This window comes from Aquarana catesbeiana, linkage group LG01 (assembly GCF_042186555.1).
Source record: "Aquarana catesbeiana isolate 2022-GZ linkage group LG01, ASM4218655v1, whole genome shotgun sequence".
Classification (NCBI taxonomy): domain Eukaryota; kingdom Metazoa; phylum Chordata; class Amphibia; order Anura; family Ranidae; genus Aquarana; species Aquarana catesbeiana.
Genome location: NC_133324.1, coordinates 314,293,845 through 314,313,673, shown reverse-complemented (window position 1 = coordinate 314,313,673; position 19,829 = coordinate 314,293,845). Strand labels below are relative to the sequence as shown.

Genomic DNA, 19,829 nt, shown 5'->3' with positions numbered 1-19,829 from the left:
TGGTTCTTTTTTCTTATGCTTCCTATTCCCCGGTTATCTCTCTTAATAATTGGATATTCTATTATATTAGTATGTGTTATCAATTCATATACCCCACTTATCCATTATCACTTTTTCCCTTATCGGGATGTTATGTAGATGCCAACATATGCATTTGAAGTTTTCCTCCTGTACTGATGCTCCTTACGTATAGATATACATGCCAATGTTAGTATGAATGACATTGCTATGAATCAACAGATATATGTTATGTACAATTTTTCAATCGTTTTTTGTATACTCTTTTCCACTTGGAACTGCCCCCCCCCTCCCCTCCTGATTGAGGGAGTCCTGCGGTGCTGTCTCCGCCCCCATCTCAGGATCGGGGGTGATCTGCGATCTGGCTTCCCGGCAAGGTGGGGGGGGAATGAGCCGGCCCCTATAGGTGGCTCCTCCCCCCATGTTTCCCCATTGGATGCCCGGATGGCCACGGGCGCTGCATTGGGGATCACTTCCTCCTTGCCGGCGGCATTCCGGAACACTCTCGGATGCCGCTCGCCACTGCGCATGCGCGGGGCCCCGCGCGTGCGGCGTGACGTCATCGGCATTGCGAGATTCCGACGAGAGTGACGCTGAGCCGGAGCTATGCTCTTCCGGAACGCCGGGGAAGCCACGCTCGACTGCCTATATGGCGGTCACGCCGCCCACCGCAGAACAATCAGGGATGGCGCACACACCTGGATTGATCATAAGTGAGTACACACCCCCAGTAGGCAGTATATAAGAGGTATACTCGCAGCACACCCTCAGTCTCTCTTTCTCCCTGGTGAACAGCAGGCACTTTTCAATTTACACCAAGTAAGTATCACTTCTATTACTCTGTATTTGGTCCTTGTCTAGGCACTACTTTTTGTCCTATATAATGGGGGCTCATGCGAACATTATTTGATTCTGCATTGACCCCCGTTTATCCATAGTGGCCTTGTTGTACAATGACTTGGCCACCATTCGTTATCTACAACTTACACTTTGATGTTTACCTATTTTTCAGACTGGTGGACTCAGTGTGGGATACCAATCCACCGAGCCCGCTATACCCTATGACCAATCTCGGGTTTGGTTAACAGGCACCAGTCTTGTATATGGGGCAACACAGTGCCTAAACACGTGTCCTTTAGTACCCCTTGAGGTAATTAATTCATTTTTAACTTTTTGTGCAACCTCTCTTTCTTCCCCTTTTTACCCCAAAACACCCCAAACCCCCCCCCTTCCCCTCCCTTTCCCCCCCCCCCTCCCCTTCCCATTTTCTCTCCCCTTTTCCCCTCCCTTTTTTTCACATCTTTTCTCCCAGCAATTTCGGTGCATTCACTTCCTTTCACCATATTCCTACACTCAGTCCTCACCAGCCATTACCTATTTTTCATCCTTTCACTCCACTTTGGTCTTCTTATATATCACGTTTTCATACGGATCGTCATCACATTGAGCACACACTGAGGTGCTGCCCATACCTTATACTGCCTCTGGAAAATTTCATATATATATATATAATTTCTGTTTTCTTGTCCCTTCTTGGACATATAATCAGTACCATGTAAATGACTGAGTTTATTATGAGGAACTTTTTGATTACCCTCACAGGTGTAACCCTCTGTGCTCCCTGGTTGTTTTTGTTAGTCTGGTGGGTGGTATCCAAGAGTGTGACCTCTCGCAAGCCACGTCGCTGCTTTCACTACCCCGGCCTGAACCGCGGTTGGCGGTAGGGGTGCCCGGTGTCCTTCTCCTGGGGGGGACAGGAGGATAGTCGTTCCTAGGGATCTCCATATGGGAGGCCTTGTTCTCCTTTCTGCCGAACATATATTACTGGGTAAATTATTACTATTGTATCCATATTCTACATGGTGAATGTAACTACCATTATACTAATGTAATTTATTTACATGTATCAATTTCATCTATGTATATTTTTCAGCAGACCAATCCTCTGAAGAAGACCCCAAGTACAGTGGTTGAAACGCGTCAGGTTCAAATATTCATGCTACCGAGTGTTATTGTGAATATATGTCTGCCAATATATGTTCAGCCTATTAATATGTAATGTAATTTTATCTTAAATGCCCCCCACTGGAGCTCATTGTTTTAACTTTTATGGTATACTTTAATAAATTTGTTATATTTTTGATACTGAATTTGATTTCCTTTATCACTGTGCTGCCTAAAAACCCCATTTTGGGGGAACCTCTCTCTTGCTTATAACTTTCAAGGGGTGAGCAGCAAATTCCTGGTTTCCCCTCTGGTGTCTCTCTATATCGCTTCCCAGATAAACTACCCCACACACCTACTACATATACAGAGCCCTGGACCTATGTGTGTGTGTGTGTGTGCCCGTAAGGCACCAGTAACTTCAGTCCCTTTGAAGAAGGATGAAGCTTTATATCTTCAGCTAGCCACTCTCGTTGGTGCACTTAAACTCCTGAATAGCAGGGCCATCTAATACAACTGGCCCAGATTATCAAGCAAAGAATGCAGGTTCCGACTCAGCAAGGTGAAAGGACAATGTCGTCTGTATACAGTGTCTCTGTATCTAAATGGCCTTGTGTCCTGTGGCACTACAGGTGTCAGCAAAGTGACCAAGTGCATTGATGTCTGTATACAGTGTTCATAAAGCCAGATGGGCAAAGTGAAACAACTCTGTGTGCAGTGTCCTTGTTTCCTGCAAATAGGCAAGTGCCCTCTCACCAAATCCTGCAGTCAGGCCCAAACGAACGTTTGGGCCTGACCACAGATTTTTTTTGCAATGAGCTTTCTTTCATAGCTCAACACTTCTGTACTTAGCAGGAGGAGCACAAAATTAAATAGAAAACACTCATATTTTATCAGAAATACCACTGCCTAATATCACCTATTTAAGTGAATGGCATGCTACTCCCATTAATATTACAGGTACTTATATTACAGTCCAAGTTTCCCTAACTCACATTCATATGTACACATGCTAGGGCCAATTTAGGCAGGAGCCAATTCATCTACCAGCATGTCTTTGGAATGTGGGAGGAAACCCATGCAGGCACAGGGAAACTATGCAAACTCCAGGTAGGTAGTGTCGTGGTTGGGATTCCAACTGACGACTCTAGTGCTGCTAGGCAGAAGTGCTAACCACTTAGCCTGTCAGCTGCTCCTGTAAAACTCTCTGAAAAGCAATCCACTGCTGATCGCTTTTCAGAGACTGCCACACGTGTAAACAAGCCCTAACACTCAATATAAGACAATTTCAATGGAGAAATGGCTTTGCCCACCTTTATCTTTTGCAACATCTTCCACTTCAACATCCCGCATTTCTGCCATATAACCTAATACGGTAAAAATCACAAAACCAGACAGGAAGCTGGTCAAACAGTTCACCACACTGGTGATAATGGCATCTCTGGAAGAAGCAAAACGGACATTTACTTAGAATGTGGTAAATTAAATTACATTTCAGAATTTTTGTTTCCAGATAAACCTAGCAACTAAATCACCAGTAAATTTATATAATCTCTGGTTATACACTTTGATTGGGCTTAGCGGACTTTCCAAAAAAAAATTTTTTTTCAAGTCACCTTCCTGCAGGAAAGGATTATTTCTTATTGCTAATATGAGCTATATGAGCTCACTGCTTGATGGAATTGCATTGCACCTTAAGATGTTGCTACAAGTCGAAAATTTAAAGAACATTAAAAACAGCAGCAGATTTTATATTTCCCCATACCTGTCTGCATGTTTTAGTTGTATATGTTAGTAACCATAATGTGTCTGCATAAGTTAAAAATTCCAGAGGGCCTGTTTATTTTCCAAAAACCCCACGGATGCATAATAGTGCACTGTCTGCATACAGTTAAAAATGCATGAAGTAAAAAATAATGGAACCTGTGTTTTTTTTTAAAATACTGTGCAGGTTGATTTCACTGCATGCACAGTAAAGCCCTGGGAAGTATCAAGGGTATTTATATACAGGCTTGTATTTCAACTCAAAACTAAAAATGTAGCATTTTGCATCCTACTAATCTTTAGATGAGGTGCATTTGTTTTATTTTTTCCCTTTATTTTACCTAGTAATCATGTGTATAATATACAGTACATCCTGTTCAAGAGCAGCTATGCTTACTCCAGCTATGTTGCCACCTAGGCTCTACTTCAAATAGCCAACCCTTTGTTCATCCCTATTAAATGAGGGTACAGAGATTAGTATCTCACAGAAGGAAGATAAGATTGTGTAGTCGAGTTCCCATTTACTCACCACTGGAAACACCCAGAGAAGATACATTCCTTAGCTTCCCTCCATCAAATGTTTAGAGAAGCTACACCTGGGCTGAGTGAATGATCTGCAGCCAGCTGAGAGGCCCTCCACTGTCAGAACTGGCATGTGGACAGCTAGTCCGAGACCTAACAGCAGGCAGCTTCTCCGAAACATCCAACTACTGTGAGTAGCCTCTACTTGATTGCTACAAGAGTACTACATTTCCAGCAGGGTGGGCCTTTGTCCTTGGATACTTCTAGCTATTTGTCTATGTTACCAGAGCTACCCTGGACCTTACTGTGATAGATGCTGCAACATTTTTGCTTGCACATGATTGGATGATGGAAATCAGTAGATCTTCACCACGTTCACTAAGCTCTGGGGAAAATGAGTGCAACTGCACTTACAAAGTGCACAGTCTATTTGCACTTGGTAAATCAACCCCTGTGTTTTTCAGCCACAAATTACCCTGGTTGAAGACAGACATTGCTGTGAAGAAGGCCTGATTGTGCAGCTTTCTTACTTTGCCTTGTATCATTCTGCGGTGTATGCATGCTATTGCCATTCTGAACCAATGAATTACCTATACTGTTAAAATTGTTTATTGCTTCCAGCTGAGCTCACAGGAAGTACTAAAGACACTGTAATTGGTATTCTCTGTACTAGCTGAAAATGTTCTTAGCCTGAAACTAATGCAGCTGCCACATGAGTTTAGTTATCCTTTAAAACAAATATCTTTACTGCATGTGATATCATGAGCCAGAATATTCCTTGCCTGACTGAAAGTTTTTTGTACCCAAACTTATCTCACAAAGTTTTCAGTGTCAACATCAAGGCACAGTAGAATACTGATACCAGTTAGCTATTGTAGTAAGTATTTACAGAGCATGTTTACATTGTAATTTTGGAAATCTTAATTTGCCTATATATACTGGTAAGAATCCCAATCTTGTAATTAGACTTGGACAGATTGAACTAGGCGCATTTGACTTGTTATACATTTAATGTCAGTTTATATTTAAAACATGTATACCTGTAACAGTTGTTATCAAATGGATTGTAGCTTGCAAGTGCTAGAAGTACCCCAAATCCTGGTCCTAGAGAGAAGAATATCTGGGCTGCGGCATCCACCCAGACCTGTAAAAGAAGAGCTGCATTAATTTCTAAAAAAGAAAGATTTTTTTTTTCTTACAGTGGAATCAGCAATGAACTTGGAGTACACCCCTAGATTACAAGGTATGGAATTCTATTTTTATTTGTGATAACACCACATCCAAAATTAAGCATGTGTAAAAAGGGGTTATTCAATAAATATTGCACTTTAAAGTTAAATGAGTATCTGAGAACAGGCTACAATAAGAGCCAGATCTGAAGAATCCAAGTACCTGTAAATTAAACTGAATTGTACAGTGCATTGCATGTACGTGATAGTAGTAGGTTAATTTTTGGCGTATATGTGGAAGCAATATGGTTTAAGAAATCCTGGTATTTTTCAAGCAATTGCATCTTGTATTCATCCATAAATACACACTGCATTTTACAGCCTATGACATGCTGGTATAGTATGTGCTAAATATGGATATAAATATGGATTTTATAAAAATAATAAGGCTGTATTGGAATTTAAGAATTTGAGCTACACACATTTTCTTGTAAGGATTCTGAATAAAGGTTGAGGATCTCAACTGGTTTATGGGCACCAGCAGGAAACTGTCTTTCTGTGGCTCAGGCTCTGGAAGTATCAGAGTCCCAATGGTGATATTGCATTTGTGTGTTACTCATTCCAAAGGTGACAACCAGCAACTGGAAGGGCTAAAGAAGACTACTGGTGAAGAGTGAGGACAGAGGCCAGGACACATCAGCAAATGAAACACAGTAACTGTAAATTGTGGCCACAAGGTAACATGCTGTATGAAAGGGAATTTGAGAATGGAACAAATTGCCTTCAGAAAGGAAGCTTGATTAATCAGGCAGTAGGCCAACACCTGCTAACGTGTGGTCATGCTTTTCCATTTGCATGTGAGTAAACAGGACTGCTTATGGCATAAGTAGAACACAGGTACATGCAAGAGAACACTAGAGAGAAAACCCTGAAATGCAGGAAGATCTATGGCTGACGATCCTGAAGAAGTAGGAAGTATAAATCGGAGCAGAGACGTGCCAGCAAGAAAAGCTAGCAATCGACTGCTCAAAGCTGATATTTAGGCCTACATGTCAGGTTACCTAAGGCCAGGTGACAGATGCAGACCATTGTGGTCAGGAGTGCACCGCTAAGGTAGTGGAACCTACAGCTGACTGTTGTGGATGGAGCTCTGGGTGGTACAGGAAGCAGGTCCACTGGAGCACCAACACGGATCCCACTGGGAGCTAGAGCATATGATTCCCCAGGGGGTGCAGAGTCTAAGAGCCAGCAGGTGTTCACCAGAGCCTCTAGAGGTGAGGATGGGTTTGGCTGCAGGTGACTCCAGGTCGCGGCCCCCAGAGTCACGTAGCTCAGGCTCAAGGACCGGCTCGGATGGACAGAGCGGAAGTAGCAGTCCAGGACAACAAGGGATAGTCAGGAGATAAGCAAATGGTCGGGGCAACGAGCAGACAGGGATAGACAGGAGAACACACCAGGGTCAGGGTATCAGGCAGACAGGGATAGTCAAAGAACAAGCCAAGGTCGGTAAACAGAATCAGATGTAGAGCACACGCAAAGAACCACACAGGAAGCCTAACACACTAATATTGATCGGCAGCGCTGACTTGCAGTGCACGGTGTTAAATAGTGTTCCCTGTTAGAGGCTGGGGTGGAGCCACGCTGAGGGAAAATTACTTAAGCGCACAGGTGAGAGGTGCACGGTCTCTAAGCTGAACACAAGCAGAGAGGTAAGCAGACAGACAGGACATGAAACATTACTGCAGATTCATGACATATAGTCTTTCACTTCTCCATTTTAGATGTCCATTATTGTTCATTTTAGAGAACTTTAGCTTTTTTTTCTGTTCTGTGTAGCATATAATGCCCAGGAGGCCACTCCTAACACACAGGCAGCAGACTGGATGAGGGACTCTAAAATGTCAGGACCACTGTAACATATAGGGATGAGCTTCAGGTTTGGGCTGAATGTGAGTTTGATCCGCACCCTCCCTGTTCGCAGTTCGGTGAAGTTTAGAAGTTTGTGGTTCAGTGAAGTTTAGAAGTTTGCAGTTCGGTGAAGTTTAGAAGTTCGCAGTTCTAAGTTGTTCAGAACAAACTGTCCATATTTGGCCAGATCACCTTCATGAATTCTAGGCTGCTGTTTGTACACAAAACAGCCAATGATCTATCATTTAGTGGTATCAATACAGCCACTAAATGACAGATCCCTGCCTGGTTTGTATTTGTAAACAAACCAGCAGAAGATCCTGGGTAATGTAATTGCGTGGCATCCAGTGGGTAAATGGTAAGTTTACATTTGATAATTCATAAATCTACACAAGTAGAATAATAACATAATATAGTATGAGAGATGGTGAAAGCAGGTTTATTTTTTAGGGACTCATCAATAGATAATAAAAAAATTGCATGATTACAGTATTCATCTCAGCTACAAATGTTTCCATTAACTTCAACTGAAACGTATGGGTATTGGATTAAGAGCTGATTGTATAATACAATTGAATATCAATAAACAATAGGTATATAATAAACAGAAATGCATGTATATAGCAAGATATAGAAATGCATTGTATAAAAAATTGCGACAAAAAGGCTCAACACTTTTATTGGAATTCGCTTCACTTCCTCAGACGCAGATGCATGTGTGTAATCGGCTCAAAGATCAACATGTGGTACTGTGGACTGGGGTTTGTCTAGGGACGTCTGCACCGGGAGCTGTGGGAGTACTGAGCATGGATGTCAAGGCTCACATGAGAAGGCCTCAAGATAATTGTGGATCTCCATTGTGTACTTAATGGTGATATATCTAACGTTCCCAAATTAAACCTCATATTGCGTAGTGTAGCTATTGTCCAGGATACAGAATATCCAACAGAAGGGGAGGGGGGGAAATGAGCTATGCATCTCATTTAAAGACCCAACTCCCCTTCTCTCATTTGAAAACCTGATAACCTTAGAAAAGGTTAAATTCACGTAGCACCCTGGGGTTTAGTCAGAGAGCTCCTCACAAATTTAAGAGTAGTTATCTTGGTCGATTGATAGAGATCTACTGATTTCTCCCTAGGTTTGGCCTTGTTGCACTTTTCTCTTCTACCACTAGGTGGCTGGGTACTTGGTGGTACTAGATATTAGGGGTGCAGAATTTAATCGCTGCATCAATGCATTGCAATTCGGGTGTCCCCGATGCAGCATCGATGCATGCGACCTGAAAAATTGATGTCGGGTGACGTCATCCCGACTTGCCCCGCCCCTCCCGAAAGAGCAGCTCCGAGCGTGTCTGTCAAAATAACTTTTGTAATAAATGCAGAGTTATAATCCATTAAGTGGCCACCGCTGTATGTGTTTTTTAAAACATATGCAGCTTCATACCTCATTTCTTACTGTGTTATAAGTGTATATGCCGCTCATGTGACTGCCAGGCCCGGCCCGCCTCTTTCCTCTCACGTCTCTCCTGACATCAGCCCCGCTCGCCTCTCTTCTGATCTGATAGCTACAGTCGGTGGGCGGGGCTGAGAACTCCCACTGACGTCAGGAGAGACGAGAGACATGAGAGGAGAGAGGCGGGCCGGAGCGGGCAGTCACATGAGCGGCATATACAGTTATACACACACTAAGAAAGAGGTATGAAGCTGCATATATTTTAAAATGCACATACAGCGGTGGGCACTTAATGGATTATAACTGCATTTATTGCATTTATTACCACACAGGCAGTATGTAGAGTACAAATGTGTTTGTACGTTACTAACACTGGCTCCTACACGTGCTCTGTGCTGACATTTCCTCGGCTCCCCCCCATTTGCACATTCCACTGTGTTAACTCCTAGTGTGCTGGATGGTGCAAATGGGGAAGCCCAGAGAAATGTCAGCACAGAGACAGTACAGGGAACTTCACAGGGCTGTTTTCGGTTGTGGATTCTAATCCCTCCTGACCTCCCAGCAGCCGTGTATGTGAATTCCTGTACCCTGTAGTGCACCGGATTAGTGCACTCTGCAAAGCGGAGTTCCACCCATTTTTTAGTTTATTAAAAGTTAGCAGCTACAAAAAATTTAGCTGCTGACTTTTAGTAAACACGCTCACCTGTCCCACGGTCCATCGATGCGGCTGCACGGAGCCTCGCTCCTCTCACCCTCCTCGCCTTGGCGTCATCATATCTACTGTGGGCAGTGACACTGCGCTCTGCCATTGGCCAGCCAATCTTCTGGGACCTGTGTTGTGTCCCAGAAGATCGCTGGCAGGGAGGGGCTGCCTAGGGCAAGAGGGGGAGTCACCTAGGCGGCCGGGACAGGAAGTCCCACTAAAAAGAGGACACCCCCCCCCCCGAAAAAAATGACATGCCAAATGTGGCATGTCAGGGGCCGAGGAGTGCTTCCACTTTTGGGTGGAACTCCGCTTTAAAGGAGTGAGGTTATTTTTGATTAAAAGAAAGAATTCCAGTACATTTTTTGTTTATTAAAAGTCAGCAGCTACAAAAAAAGTGTATCTTTTGACTTATAATAAAAAGACACACCTGTTCCACAATCCAGCGACGTGGCCACCCAAACCCTCCATTCTCTCCCCTGCCTGTCCACGGCGCTGGCAATAATACTGTGGGTATTTGGCTGTGACAGCTTGCAGCTTCACAGCCAGGTGCGCATGTCTCACTGCGCTGTCCTGCATAGCCGGGCAATCTTCTGGGACCTGTGATGTGTCCCAGAAGATTGCAGGGAGGAAGGGCTGCCTAGGTGGCCCAAGCGGAAGTGGGAGCTCATCAGTAATCGTGATGTATCGCGGAATCGAATCAAATCGTTGACCAGATAATCGTAATCGAATCGTGAGACCAGTGAAGATGCGCACCCCTACTAGATATGGGAAGGGCAACCTAAGGTCAGATTATAAGTATATGGGGTATCTCAGCCAATGAGCAGGGGTTTTCTTGAATCCCTTGGCCTGCTGGGAGAACCTATATACTCGGGTGAGGTTAGGTGATCTTGTTGTCGGAAGTTCCTGAACGTGTGTAGGCTCCATCGGACATTTTCCGTCGGAATTTCCGACAAACAAAATTTGAGATCTGGATCTCAAATTTTCCGACAACAAAATCCTTTCTCAGAAATTCTGAGCGTGTATAGACATTTCCGACGCACAAAATTCCACGCATCCTCTGAATCAAGTACGAGACGGAAGCGCTCATTCTGGTAAAACTAGCGTTCGTAATGGAGATAGCACATTTGTCACGCTGCAAATTTTAAAATCTTTTAATGCAGCGCAGTCTTTTCTTCTTTATAATGCTAGAATAATGACGTTGTTTTGCTGCTGATATTCACACATAATTCTGACAAACTGATTTCTTTATTGTTTCTCGTGATCTCCTGAATAATATTAGTTATTTTTTTCGCCAGATCTCAATAATGTTTTGTATTTCTTTTTATAGTGTGTTTTTTTTTTTTTAATCAAGAGCTCCTGTTTTTTTTTTTTTCTAGTGATCTCCATAATATTTTTTTTTTCATTTTGTGTGTCAAGTTACCACAACACCATCATTATCATAGTATTTTTTAACCTCAAGGAGGTTGGTTGGTGGTGTCCCTTGTTAATTTGACATTGTATTTAGGAAATGTACCTGCCTACTCACAAACAAATTGTCCTTTTTGAAGTAAAACACATAGGCAAGTATTTTGTGAATCAAAAATAGACATTTATTAGAGGGTCATAAAAAAACAAGGAGGAAGGCAACACTGGAGAAACAGGTGAAATTGGGAAAGCCTTTGTACCCCAGGGCAGACATCAGCTATTTTACAGGCACAATTGGTAGCCTGAGGAGTCCATATAATAGTGAGCACAATCCGGTCCAGGACTCCAAGAGATCAGGAACAGCAGCAGATGACATAGTCCCCAGGCTGTGGTCATACCACAGCCTGCGTTTTTTGTCAGACCAGACTGAACCCAGGCCATCACACTTTTGTCTTCCTTCCACGCTTCCAGGCTGTGGCTGTGGCTGTGGTGTTGGAGTTGTGGCAGGAAGTGGAGGAGGAGGATGGTCCAACTCACACAGGTGGGTTTTGGTTTTGAGTTGGGCCCTCAACCCCTTATTTAGGGTCAGGTACATCATTTCCTGACAGATGAGACGTTGGCCCTCCTCCATTTCCTGCATTTTGCATGCAGCCATGGAGGCAAAGGCCTCTTGAAGAGTGGGGGTGGCTCTAAGGGCAGCATTAGCCTCCTGAAACAGCCCAAGCGCTGCGTCCTCCACATTCCTCCCCTTCCTGAGCCTTTTGTTTGGAAGGTGGAGGGGAGGGACCTGGGATTCGGTCAGGCTACTGGGACGTGCCACCTCCTGGCTGCCACATTCCACAGCCTCCTCCTGGCTGCCACATTCTACGCCCTCCTCCTGGCTGAGGCTTTGCTGTGTATGAAAAAGGAACATAGTTTTATTTTTTTGTTCATCAATCACACACAATTTTCAGTTTGTGACTGTTGCAAATTGAATGTTAACAAATAGAAAATACTATCATTCTGAGCTCAGCATTTTTCATTCTTGGCCCCAACATTTTTGGCCACTACTGTCTATGGATATGTAAAAACACTTTATTAAATCAGCAATTAGTGATCAATAATAACATCTAGTTAACATCATTAATTTTACGATAAGAAATATGTAGAACAATGCTATACCTGGCACAAGCTGGGCTTCTCCACTTCTTCCTAGCTGGAAGGCCCAGTTTAGATGTCAGAAGCCTCAGCTGGGGTGGAAGGAAGAGTGTAAGGTAGTGTTGAGAGTGATTGCCTGACTTCAGTCTGGTCTGACAGAAAACAAAGTCTCTCATAGTACCACAGCCTGGGTACATAAATGTTATCTGCTGCTTATTGTGCTCCCTATTATAAGTGCTCCTCAGGCCACCAATTTTGGCCTACAAATAGGGGATAGTTGCCGTGGGGATCTGCGGCTTCACCAACTCCAGCAGTTTCTCCACCGCTGCCTGCCTCTTTTGTTTATAATGCGGGTGTTTCACCTGCCACAGACAGGGCAGCTAGGGGAAGAAAGTTGTGATCATTGAAGCCATCCATTTTCTCTGCAAGACACAACACAAGACAAACCCTAATGTCAGGCTAAACTCTCCTAATCTTGTTCCAATATAGGCCTCAATCTATAAGCAGTATAGGCCCAAGTTAAAATGGTACCTTTGTTATCACGATCGGCGCTTCCACTACTCCTTCCTCCGCTCACAGATCGTAGGTACGATGCACGCGTGTTGCGCTTTATATACACTGCGCATGCGTGAAACTCCGCCCGCCCCTGACCTTCTATCTAGTATATCCCCGCCCCTTCTCTTTCGGCGCAGTGGGAGAGCACATGGCGGAGAAAGAGCAAGTGCATGCAGACAGCAGCAGCAACGACAAAAGCCCGGATCCACGAACGTCCCGATCCCGGAGGAGATTTAAGGCCTCAAATATGTCCTTTGTAGAGATGGTGGGGATGGTGGACATCTTGAAGAGGGCCGACTATAATGGGAAGCATGGACCTTATCCAAACCCAAATGTGAGAAAGGCCAAGATCATGGCTAAAGTTGTGAAAATGAATTTTGGGGTATGACGATCCAAGGATCAATTGAGGAAACGCTGGTCAGACCTGAAATTGAGGGAGCAGGATCAGTACAGAAGGATCAAGAGAGTTCTTCAAAAAAGTAAGTAGTTGTCATGTGTTCCTATTATTTTTTATTACGTTTGTGCTGCTCCATGTCCTTTCCTTTACTGTTGTACAGTTTAAAATTTCAGGTTCGTGGGCACAGTAATCGTTCATAGTAAACATAGTTTGTTCGCTCACTATTACGATGTTTTTGGAAGATGAAGGTTAACTACATTTGGTCATGCCTATTTGTCTAAAATGAAGTTTGTTGTCTAGATGGGTTTGTAACTAGAATGAAATGCAAACTTGATTCAGTGTAAGGAGAGGACTCTCATCAGCTGTTTACACATCTGGATGCAGGAACACTAGTGTGGGACACCAGAACACCCTTTTTAGGGTGTCCCACACAGGTGCTCCAGTGGATACTAGGAGTGTCTCCTTGTGTGAAACTTGCACAAAACAGGTAAGTATTCTAGCTTTAGAAAGGGAAAAAAATAATGTCTTCAGCTTGGAACTCGGCTAAAATAGACAATTGTACGTCACTTCCAAGCAATGTTTCATATTCTTAATTCTGTCCTCAAATCTGTGTGCTAAGTATACCTATTTTTTAATTCACATAGGGGAGAAAAGACTCGGGACATCAGAGGACACCAGGGACCCCAAACCTCATAAAGAAGGGGAAGTCACCACACCACAACCTCAGGATGTGGAGGAAGGAAAGGTTTATGAAGTGGGCGAAATAGTGACCACAACAGGTGAGTGTCTGAGACCACAGTTTCAGGTAATAGATGTATGCCTGCATATTTAGAATACATGGTGTGTCTTTTTATTTTTAGGTGATGTGGATGTTGTGGAAAAAGAATCTCATTTCACCAGTGTAAGTGCACACGTCCTCATCGGGGAGATCATGGTGTGCAATCGTGATTTAGAAAAGATAAAGGAAAACATCAATGATGTTCAACAAAAAATGAAGAACATCATTGATGTTTTAGGCAGAATATAAAACACACCTAAATTCTTCAATTTGTTTATATTTTTATTATTTTGTTATCTTTTTTGAAGTATATCGAAAGCCAAATTTTGAAGATGCACACAGTGTGTCAACATGTGGTATCTGCCATCATGGGATATCAATATACGCATTTTGTGGGTGCAACCCCGTCCTAGCAACTCAAGTAGGTGAGAGGAAGGGGTTGCACCCCTGAAACACGTCCATTGATCCCCCATGATGGAAGCTAGCACATGTTGACATTAGGCATGGGATCAGGAGGGAAATCCCCATTTTGACTGTGAATCTGTGTGCATCTTCAAAATTTGGCTTTCACAGGGGTGACATCACCCCATCTGATGAAGGCAAGATCAACACAGTTTGGACATACTAATGTCTGATATTGCCTTCAAATGATCAAAGTTGAACTTTGTAGGTTCCTGAGTTGTGTATTGTTTTATGGTTTTAAACATGCCTGCTTAACATAAAAAAGGCTATTTGTACTGTCAAAACCAAAGATGTTACTACAAAAATGTGTTGGTTTGTTCAAAAACCCTTTTGTAACGCACATGTGAATGTGCACAGAGTAAAAAGTTTTCTACTCAACAATGTGTGGCTTCTTCTTTCAATGCTCAATAGCAGTTTTTGGACTAAGCTGGTGTTTACAGTGATAATGGGTTTTTTTTACTAAAGGCAAATCCACGTTGCACTACAAGTGCACATTTAGTGCACCTTCAGTGCAGTTTCAAGTGCACTTTTGCAGTGCACTTGGAGTGCAAAGTGGATTTTCATTCAGTAAATAACTCCCACAGTGCTTTATAATTTGCCACAATCAGGCCATTTTCGTGACTCCCAAAAATGTATTCATGGTGCTGAAAATGATGAATATTTTTATCAGTAATGCATTACATGCATTAACAACCAAAACAAGGTGTGTGTGTAGCAGACCTACAACATAGTATTTCACTGAAGAAGAGATTGTCACCTCATGTATCATATAAATTACGTTTGCACTATTGAAGAAAATGGCTAAAAAGAAAAGCCCATTGGAGAACCTAGGAGACAGCTAAAAGAAACACAAGCAGTAAATCAAAGAAAATCTTATTTCAGTTTAACAAAAAAAAATTTTTTTTAAATGTTTCTTAAACATTTTATGGCATATCAATGGCTCCCCTACCCGCAAAGTACTCGACATACTTCTGTCTTACTTCGCGGGCGCTTTGAGGGGGCAAGCCAGGATGGCCAGCTTCAAGTGCCTTCAGGGTTGGTTCTTAAAGTCCGGCCTCAGGCCCAACCTAGGCCACATAGTTCATTGAATTTCTCCCTAAATAGTTGTGGAGAATGCAGCATGCAAGGATTATATGATTAAGTTTATATTCCACCATGTTGATTGCTGTAAGGAATAGGCGGAACCGGCTGGCCATTATCCCAAAAGCGTTCTTCACCACTCTTCTGGCTCTGTCCAGCCGGTAGTTGAAAACCCTCTGGTCCAGGATGAGGGTCCTCATCAGGAATGGCCACATCAGGTGATCACCCAGCCCAAACGCTTTATCAGCGACAAAGACAAACGGGAGTCCTTCCATGTTATCTTCAGCAGGTGCCAATCCCAAGGCAATCCCAAGCCACCATTCTGGAGCCATCTGTAGAACTCGGTCTGGGCGATGACTCCACCATCCAACATCCGGCCATTCTTCCCCACATCATATGTCGCCGACACCACCACCATCACAATACTATTAAACCCCTTATAGCTGTAATAATATGACCCCGAGTTGGAGGGTCTGACTATGTGGACGTGTTTCCCATCAATTGCCCCTCCGCAGTTGGGAAAGTCCCACCGCTGGGCAAATTGGGTTGCCACAGTCTGCCATTCCTGTAAAACTGTGGAGTCAAACAAGAAAATAAAATTTAGTAATTTTGCACATAAACATTGCAAGCAGATTAGACACAAACATTCTTGGCCAACATCAGTATTAACATTTATTTGAAGGCGTATTTAAAGACAAATATATAAAGTACACTTTTCAGATTCCTCACCCCCTCTGATGGCCCATTGTAAAAATTTTAAGGGGGGGGGGGGATGTTTTGGACAGGTAACCCTCTCCAATTCATTGAGAGCTGAATGCATAAATAATGTGTTTAACTTTGGACAGCCCCTCCTTACACTATTGGCAGCCCGCTGGACAGGTAAGAAGTGTCATAATACAAAATACAAATACACACTGTACAAGTTGAAGCACTTTTTTACATTTTAGAATTACCTATCAAGATAATAGGAGAACGAAACTTTAACCAGTTGCCGACCGCCGCACGACTATATACGTCGACAGAGCGGCACGGGCAGGCAAAAGGACTTACAGGTACGTCCTTGCCTGCCCGCGGGTGGGGGGTCCGATCGGACCCCCCCCCGGTGCCAGCGGCGGTCGGATCGAGGTCAGGGTCGATCAAAGGTGAGGGGGAGGCCACTCATTCGTGGCCCCCCCCTCGCGATCGCTCCTGGCCAATGACAAGCTTCCTCGGCTTCTGTGAATGTAAACAGAAGCAGAGGAAGTGATGTAATCTCTCCTCTAGTCGGTCTTTTCGTCCGGCGCCGAGGAGAGAAGACATCCAAGTAAGTGCACCAACACTACACATACAGTAGAACACGCAGGCACACTTGTCACCCCCCTGTCACCCCCCGATCACCCCCTGATCACCCCCCTGTACCCCCTGTCACTCTGACACCAATAGCAGGTTTTTTTTTTTTCTGATTTATTGCATTGGTGTCAGTTTGTGTCAGTTATAAGTGTTAGGGCAGTTAGGTTAGCCCCCTTTAGGTCTAGGGTACCCCCCTTTAGGTCCAGGGTACCCCCCTAACCCCCCTAATAAAGTTTTAACCCCGTGATCACCCCCCGTCGCCAGTGTCACTAAGCGATCGTTTTTCTGATCGCTGTATTAGTGACACAGGTGACGCTAGTTAGGGAGGTAAGTATATAGGTTCGCTGTCAGTGTTTTATAGCGACAGGGACCCCCATATACTACCTACTAAAGGTTTTAACCCCTTGATTGCCCCCTAGTTAACCCTTTCACCAGCGATCACCATATAATTGTTACAGGTGACGCTGGTTAGTTGGTTTGTTTTTTGTAGTTTATTGTAGTTTATTACAGTTTTAGGGCACCCGCCGTTTATTACCCTATAAAGGTTTAACCCCCTAATTGCCCGGCGGTGATAGAAGTTAAGTTTTTAGGGTCAGATAAGGTCTGCGTCGCCCCAGGCAGCGTCAGGTTAGCGCCAGTACCGCTAAAACCCACGCACGCAGCATACACCTCCCTTAGTGCTATAGTATCTGAACGGATCGATATCTGATCCGATCAGATCTATACTCCCCAGCAGTTTAGGGTCCCCCAAAAAAACGCAGTGTTAGCGGGATCAGCCCAGATACCTGCTAGCACCTGCGTTTTGCTCCTCGGCCCAGCCCAGCCCAGCCCACCCAAGTGCAGTATCGATCGATAACTGTCACAAAACACTAAGCACACATAACTGTAGCGTTCGCAGAGTCAGGCCTGATCCCTGCGATCGCTAACAGTTTTTTGGTAGCGGTTTGAATCAGTCGCTGACAGTCAGGAGCTTTTTTGCCTGTGAGTCTCACTAGTGTACCCCTAAATTTAGAGGCCAAAATGGCAAATCGAAGGTACACTAGTGAAGAGGCCTACACGTTTCTGAGTATGACAGATAGTGAAGAGGAAGTCACTCATCTGTCAAGTTCAGGCTCAGAATACGAACCTGTAGAGGACAGCGGCTCCATGACAGATAGCTCTGACGACGGAGTTGTGGTCCCTGCTAGAGTCAGGCGTACCAGACCCCGATCTTCTTCTTCTGTCCTTGAAGTGCAAGAACCGCAGGGCTCTCGTAGGGAGCAGAGAGGTACTAGTGCCGCTACTCCTTCTGGTGAACTGGCAAGCACCAGCGGCCTAGTACACCCTGGTCGTACATCCAGCACTGCAGTATCACGTGGTGACGTGGCGAGTCCCATAAGTGCAGTTCAAGCTGGCGAGGTGGCAAGCACAACTAGTGTCCCGCTGCCACCAATAAGACAAAGACAGGCCCGTCGTGCCCATAGTGCCCTTCCTGCTGCATTCGCCAATCCGAATTGGGTACCCACCACTTCTGCAGCACCCGTACTTCCCCCTTTCACTGGCCAACCCGGAATTCAGGTGGAAACAGTTGACTTTATGCCACTGGATTTTTATTCACTGTTTTTCACCGAAGATCTCTATAGATCTATTGTGGACCAAAGCAATTTGTACGCTGGTCAACACATCGCCGCTAATCCCCAGTCCTCCCTTGCCAGAGATTGGAGACCAATTACGGTCTCCGAATTTAAGATCTTTCTGGGCCTTTCCCTCAACATGGGCATAACTAAAAAGAGTGAGTTGCGGTCATATTGGTCCACTGACCCAATTCACCATATGCCCGTGTTCTCTGCCTCCATGACCAGGGCACGATACGAGCAGATTTTGCGGTTCATGCACTTCAACGACAATGAACTCTGTCGTCCTCGTGGAGACCCTGCATACGATCGGCTCTACAAAATTCGGCCCCTCGTAAACCACTTCAACCAACGTTTTGCAGACTTGTTTACCCCCCATCAAGTTGTCTGCGTTGATGAGTCCCTGATTAAGTTTTCTGGCCGCTTGTCCTTCAAACAGTACCTTCCCAGCAAGCGTGCCAGATACGGGGTCAAGATGTATAAGCTCTGTGACAGGGCCACAGGCTATACATGTAGATTTATGGTTTACGAGGGCAAAGATAGTCACGTAGAGCCGATCAACTGCCCTGACTACATAGGAAGCGCTGGCAAGATAGTGTGGGACTTGGTGTCACCCTTATTCGGAAAGGGGTACCACTTGTACGTGGACAATTATTATACGAGCGTGCCACTTTTTAGTCACTTGTTTGATCAGCAGATTGGAGCATGTGGCACCGTGCGACCTAATCGCCGGGGCTTTCCCCAGCGGCTTGTAGAGTCCCGTCTTAGGCTGGGGGAGAGAGCCTGCTTGAAGTATAATAATTTGCTCGCTATGAAGTGGAGGGATAAGAAGAATGTTTTCGTTCTCACCTCCCTTCATGCAGACACGACGACCCAAATTACTACGGCGACTGGTGTTGTGGAGAAACCCCTCTGTGTCCACGAATACAACCTTAATATGGGAGGGGTGGACCTCAACGACCAGTTGTTGGCGCCGTACCTAATTGCCCGTAAGGCCAGACGCTGGTACAAAAAAGTGTCTGTTTATTTATTTCAATTGGCTTTGCTGAACGCTCATGTGCTATACAGAGCTTCAGGACGGACTGGATCCTTCCTTAAATTCCAGGAAGAGATCGTCAGAGCCCTTCTGTTTCCAGACGGTGCTCCACCTCACCTTCCCAATCCAAATGCAGTAGGCCGGCTGCATGAGAGGCATTTTCCTTATGTCCTCGAGAGTACCCCTACCCAACGAGCCCCCCAAAGAAAATGTCGTGTCTGCAGAAAGCGCGGATTTAGGCGTGACACCCGGTATTATTGTCCCTCCTGTCCTGGCAATCCTGGTCTTTGCATTGGTGAATGTTTTGAACGCTACCATACACTAGTTGAGTATTAGCGTAGGGTACAGCACTGCACAGACTAGGACACACTTCCACAGGGTCTCCCAAGATGCCATCGCATTTTGAGAGACCCAAACCTGGAACCGTTACAGTTTTAAAAGTTACAGTTATAAAAAAAAAAAAAAGTAAAAAAAAAAAAAAGTAAAAAAAAAAAAATACACAAAAAAAATATAAAATAAAAAAACCAAAAATAGTTGTCGTTTTATTGTTCTCTC

General features: G+C 44.3%; 1 protein-coding gene across 1 annotated transcript in view; it reads right to left on the bottom strand.

Annotated features, from left to right (window-relative positions):
- Window positions 1-19,829, bottom strand: part of LOC141144152 (sodium-dependent serotonin transporter-like) — a gene marked incomplete in the record, with an annotated part of 151,264 nt that overhangs the window by 59,568 nt on the left and 71,867 nt on the right. Inside the window, 2 exon segments of the mRNA XM_073629563.1 lie at window positions 3,276-3,403; window positions 5,289-5,392. Of these exon segments, the coding sequence (XP_073485664.1) occupies window positions 3,276-3,403; window positions 5,289-5,392 (232 nt within the window).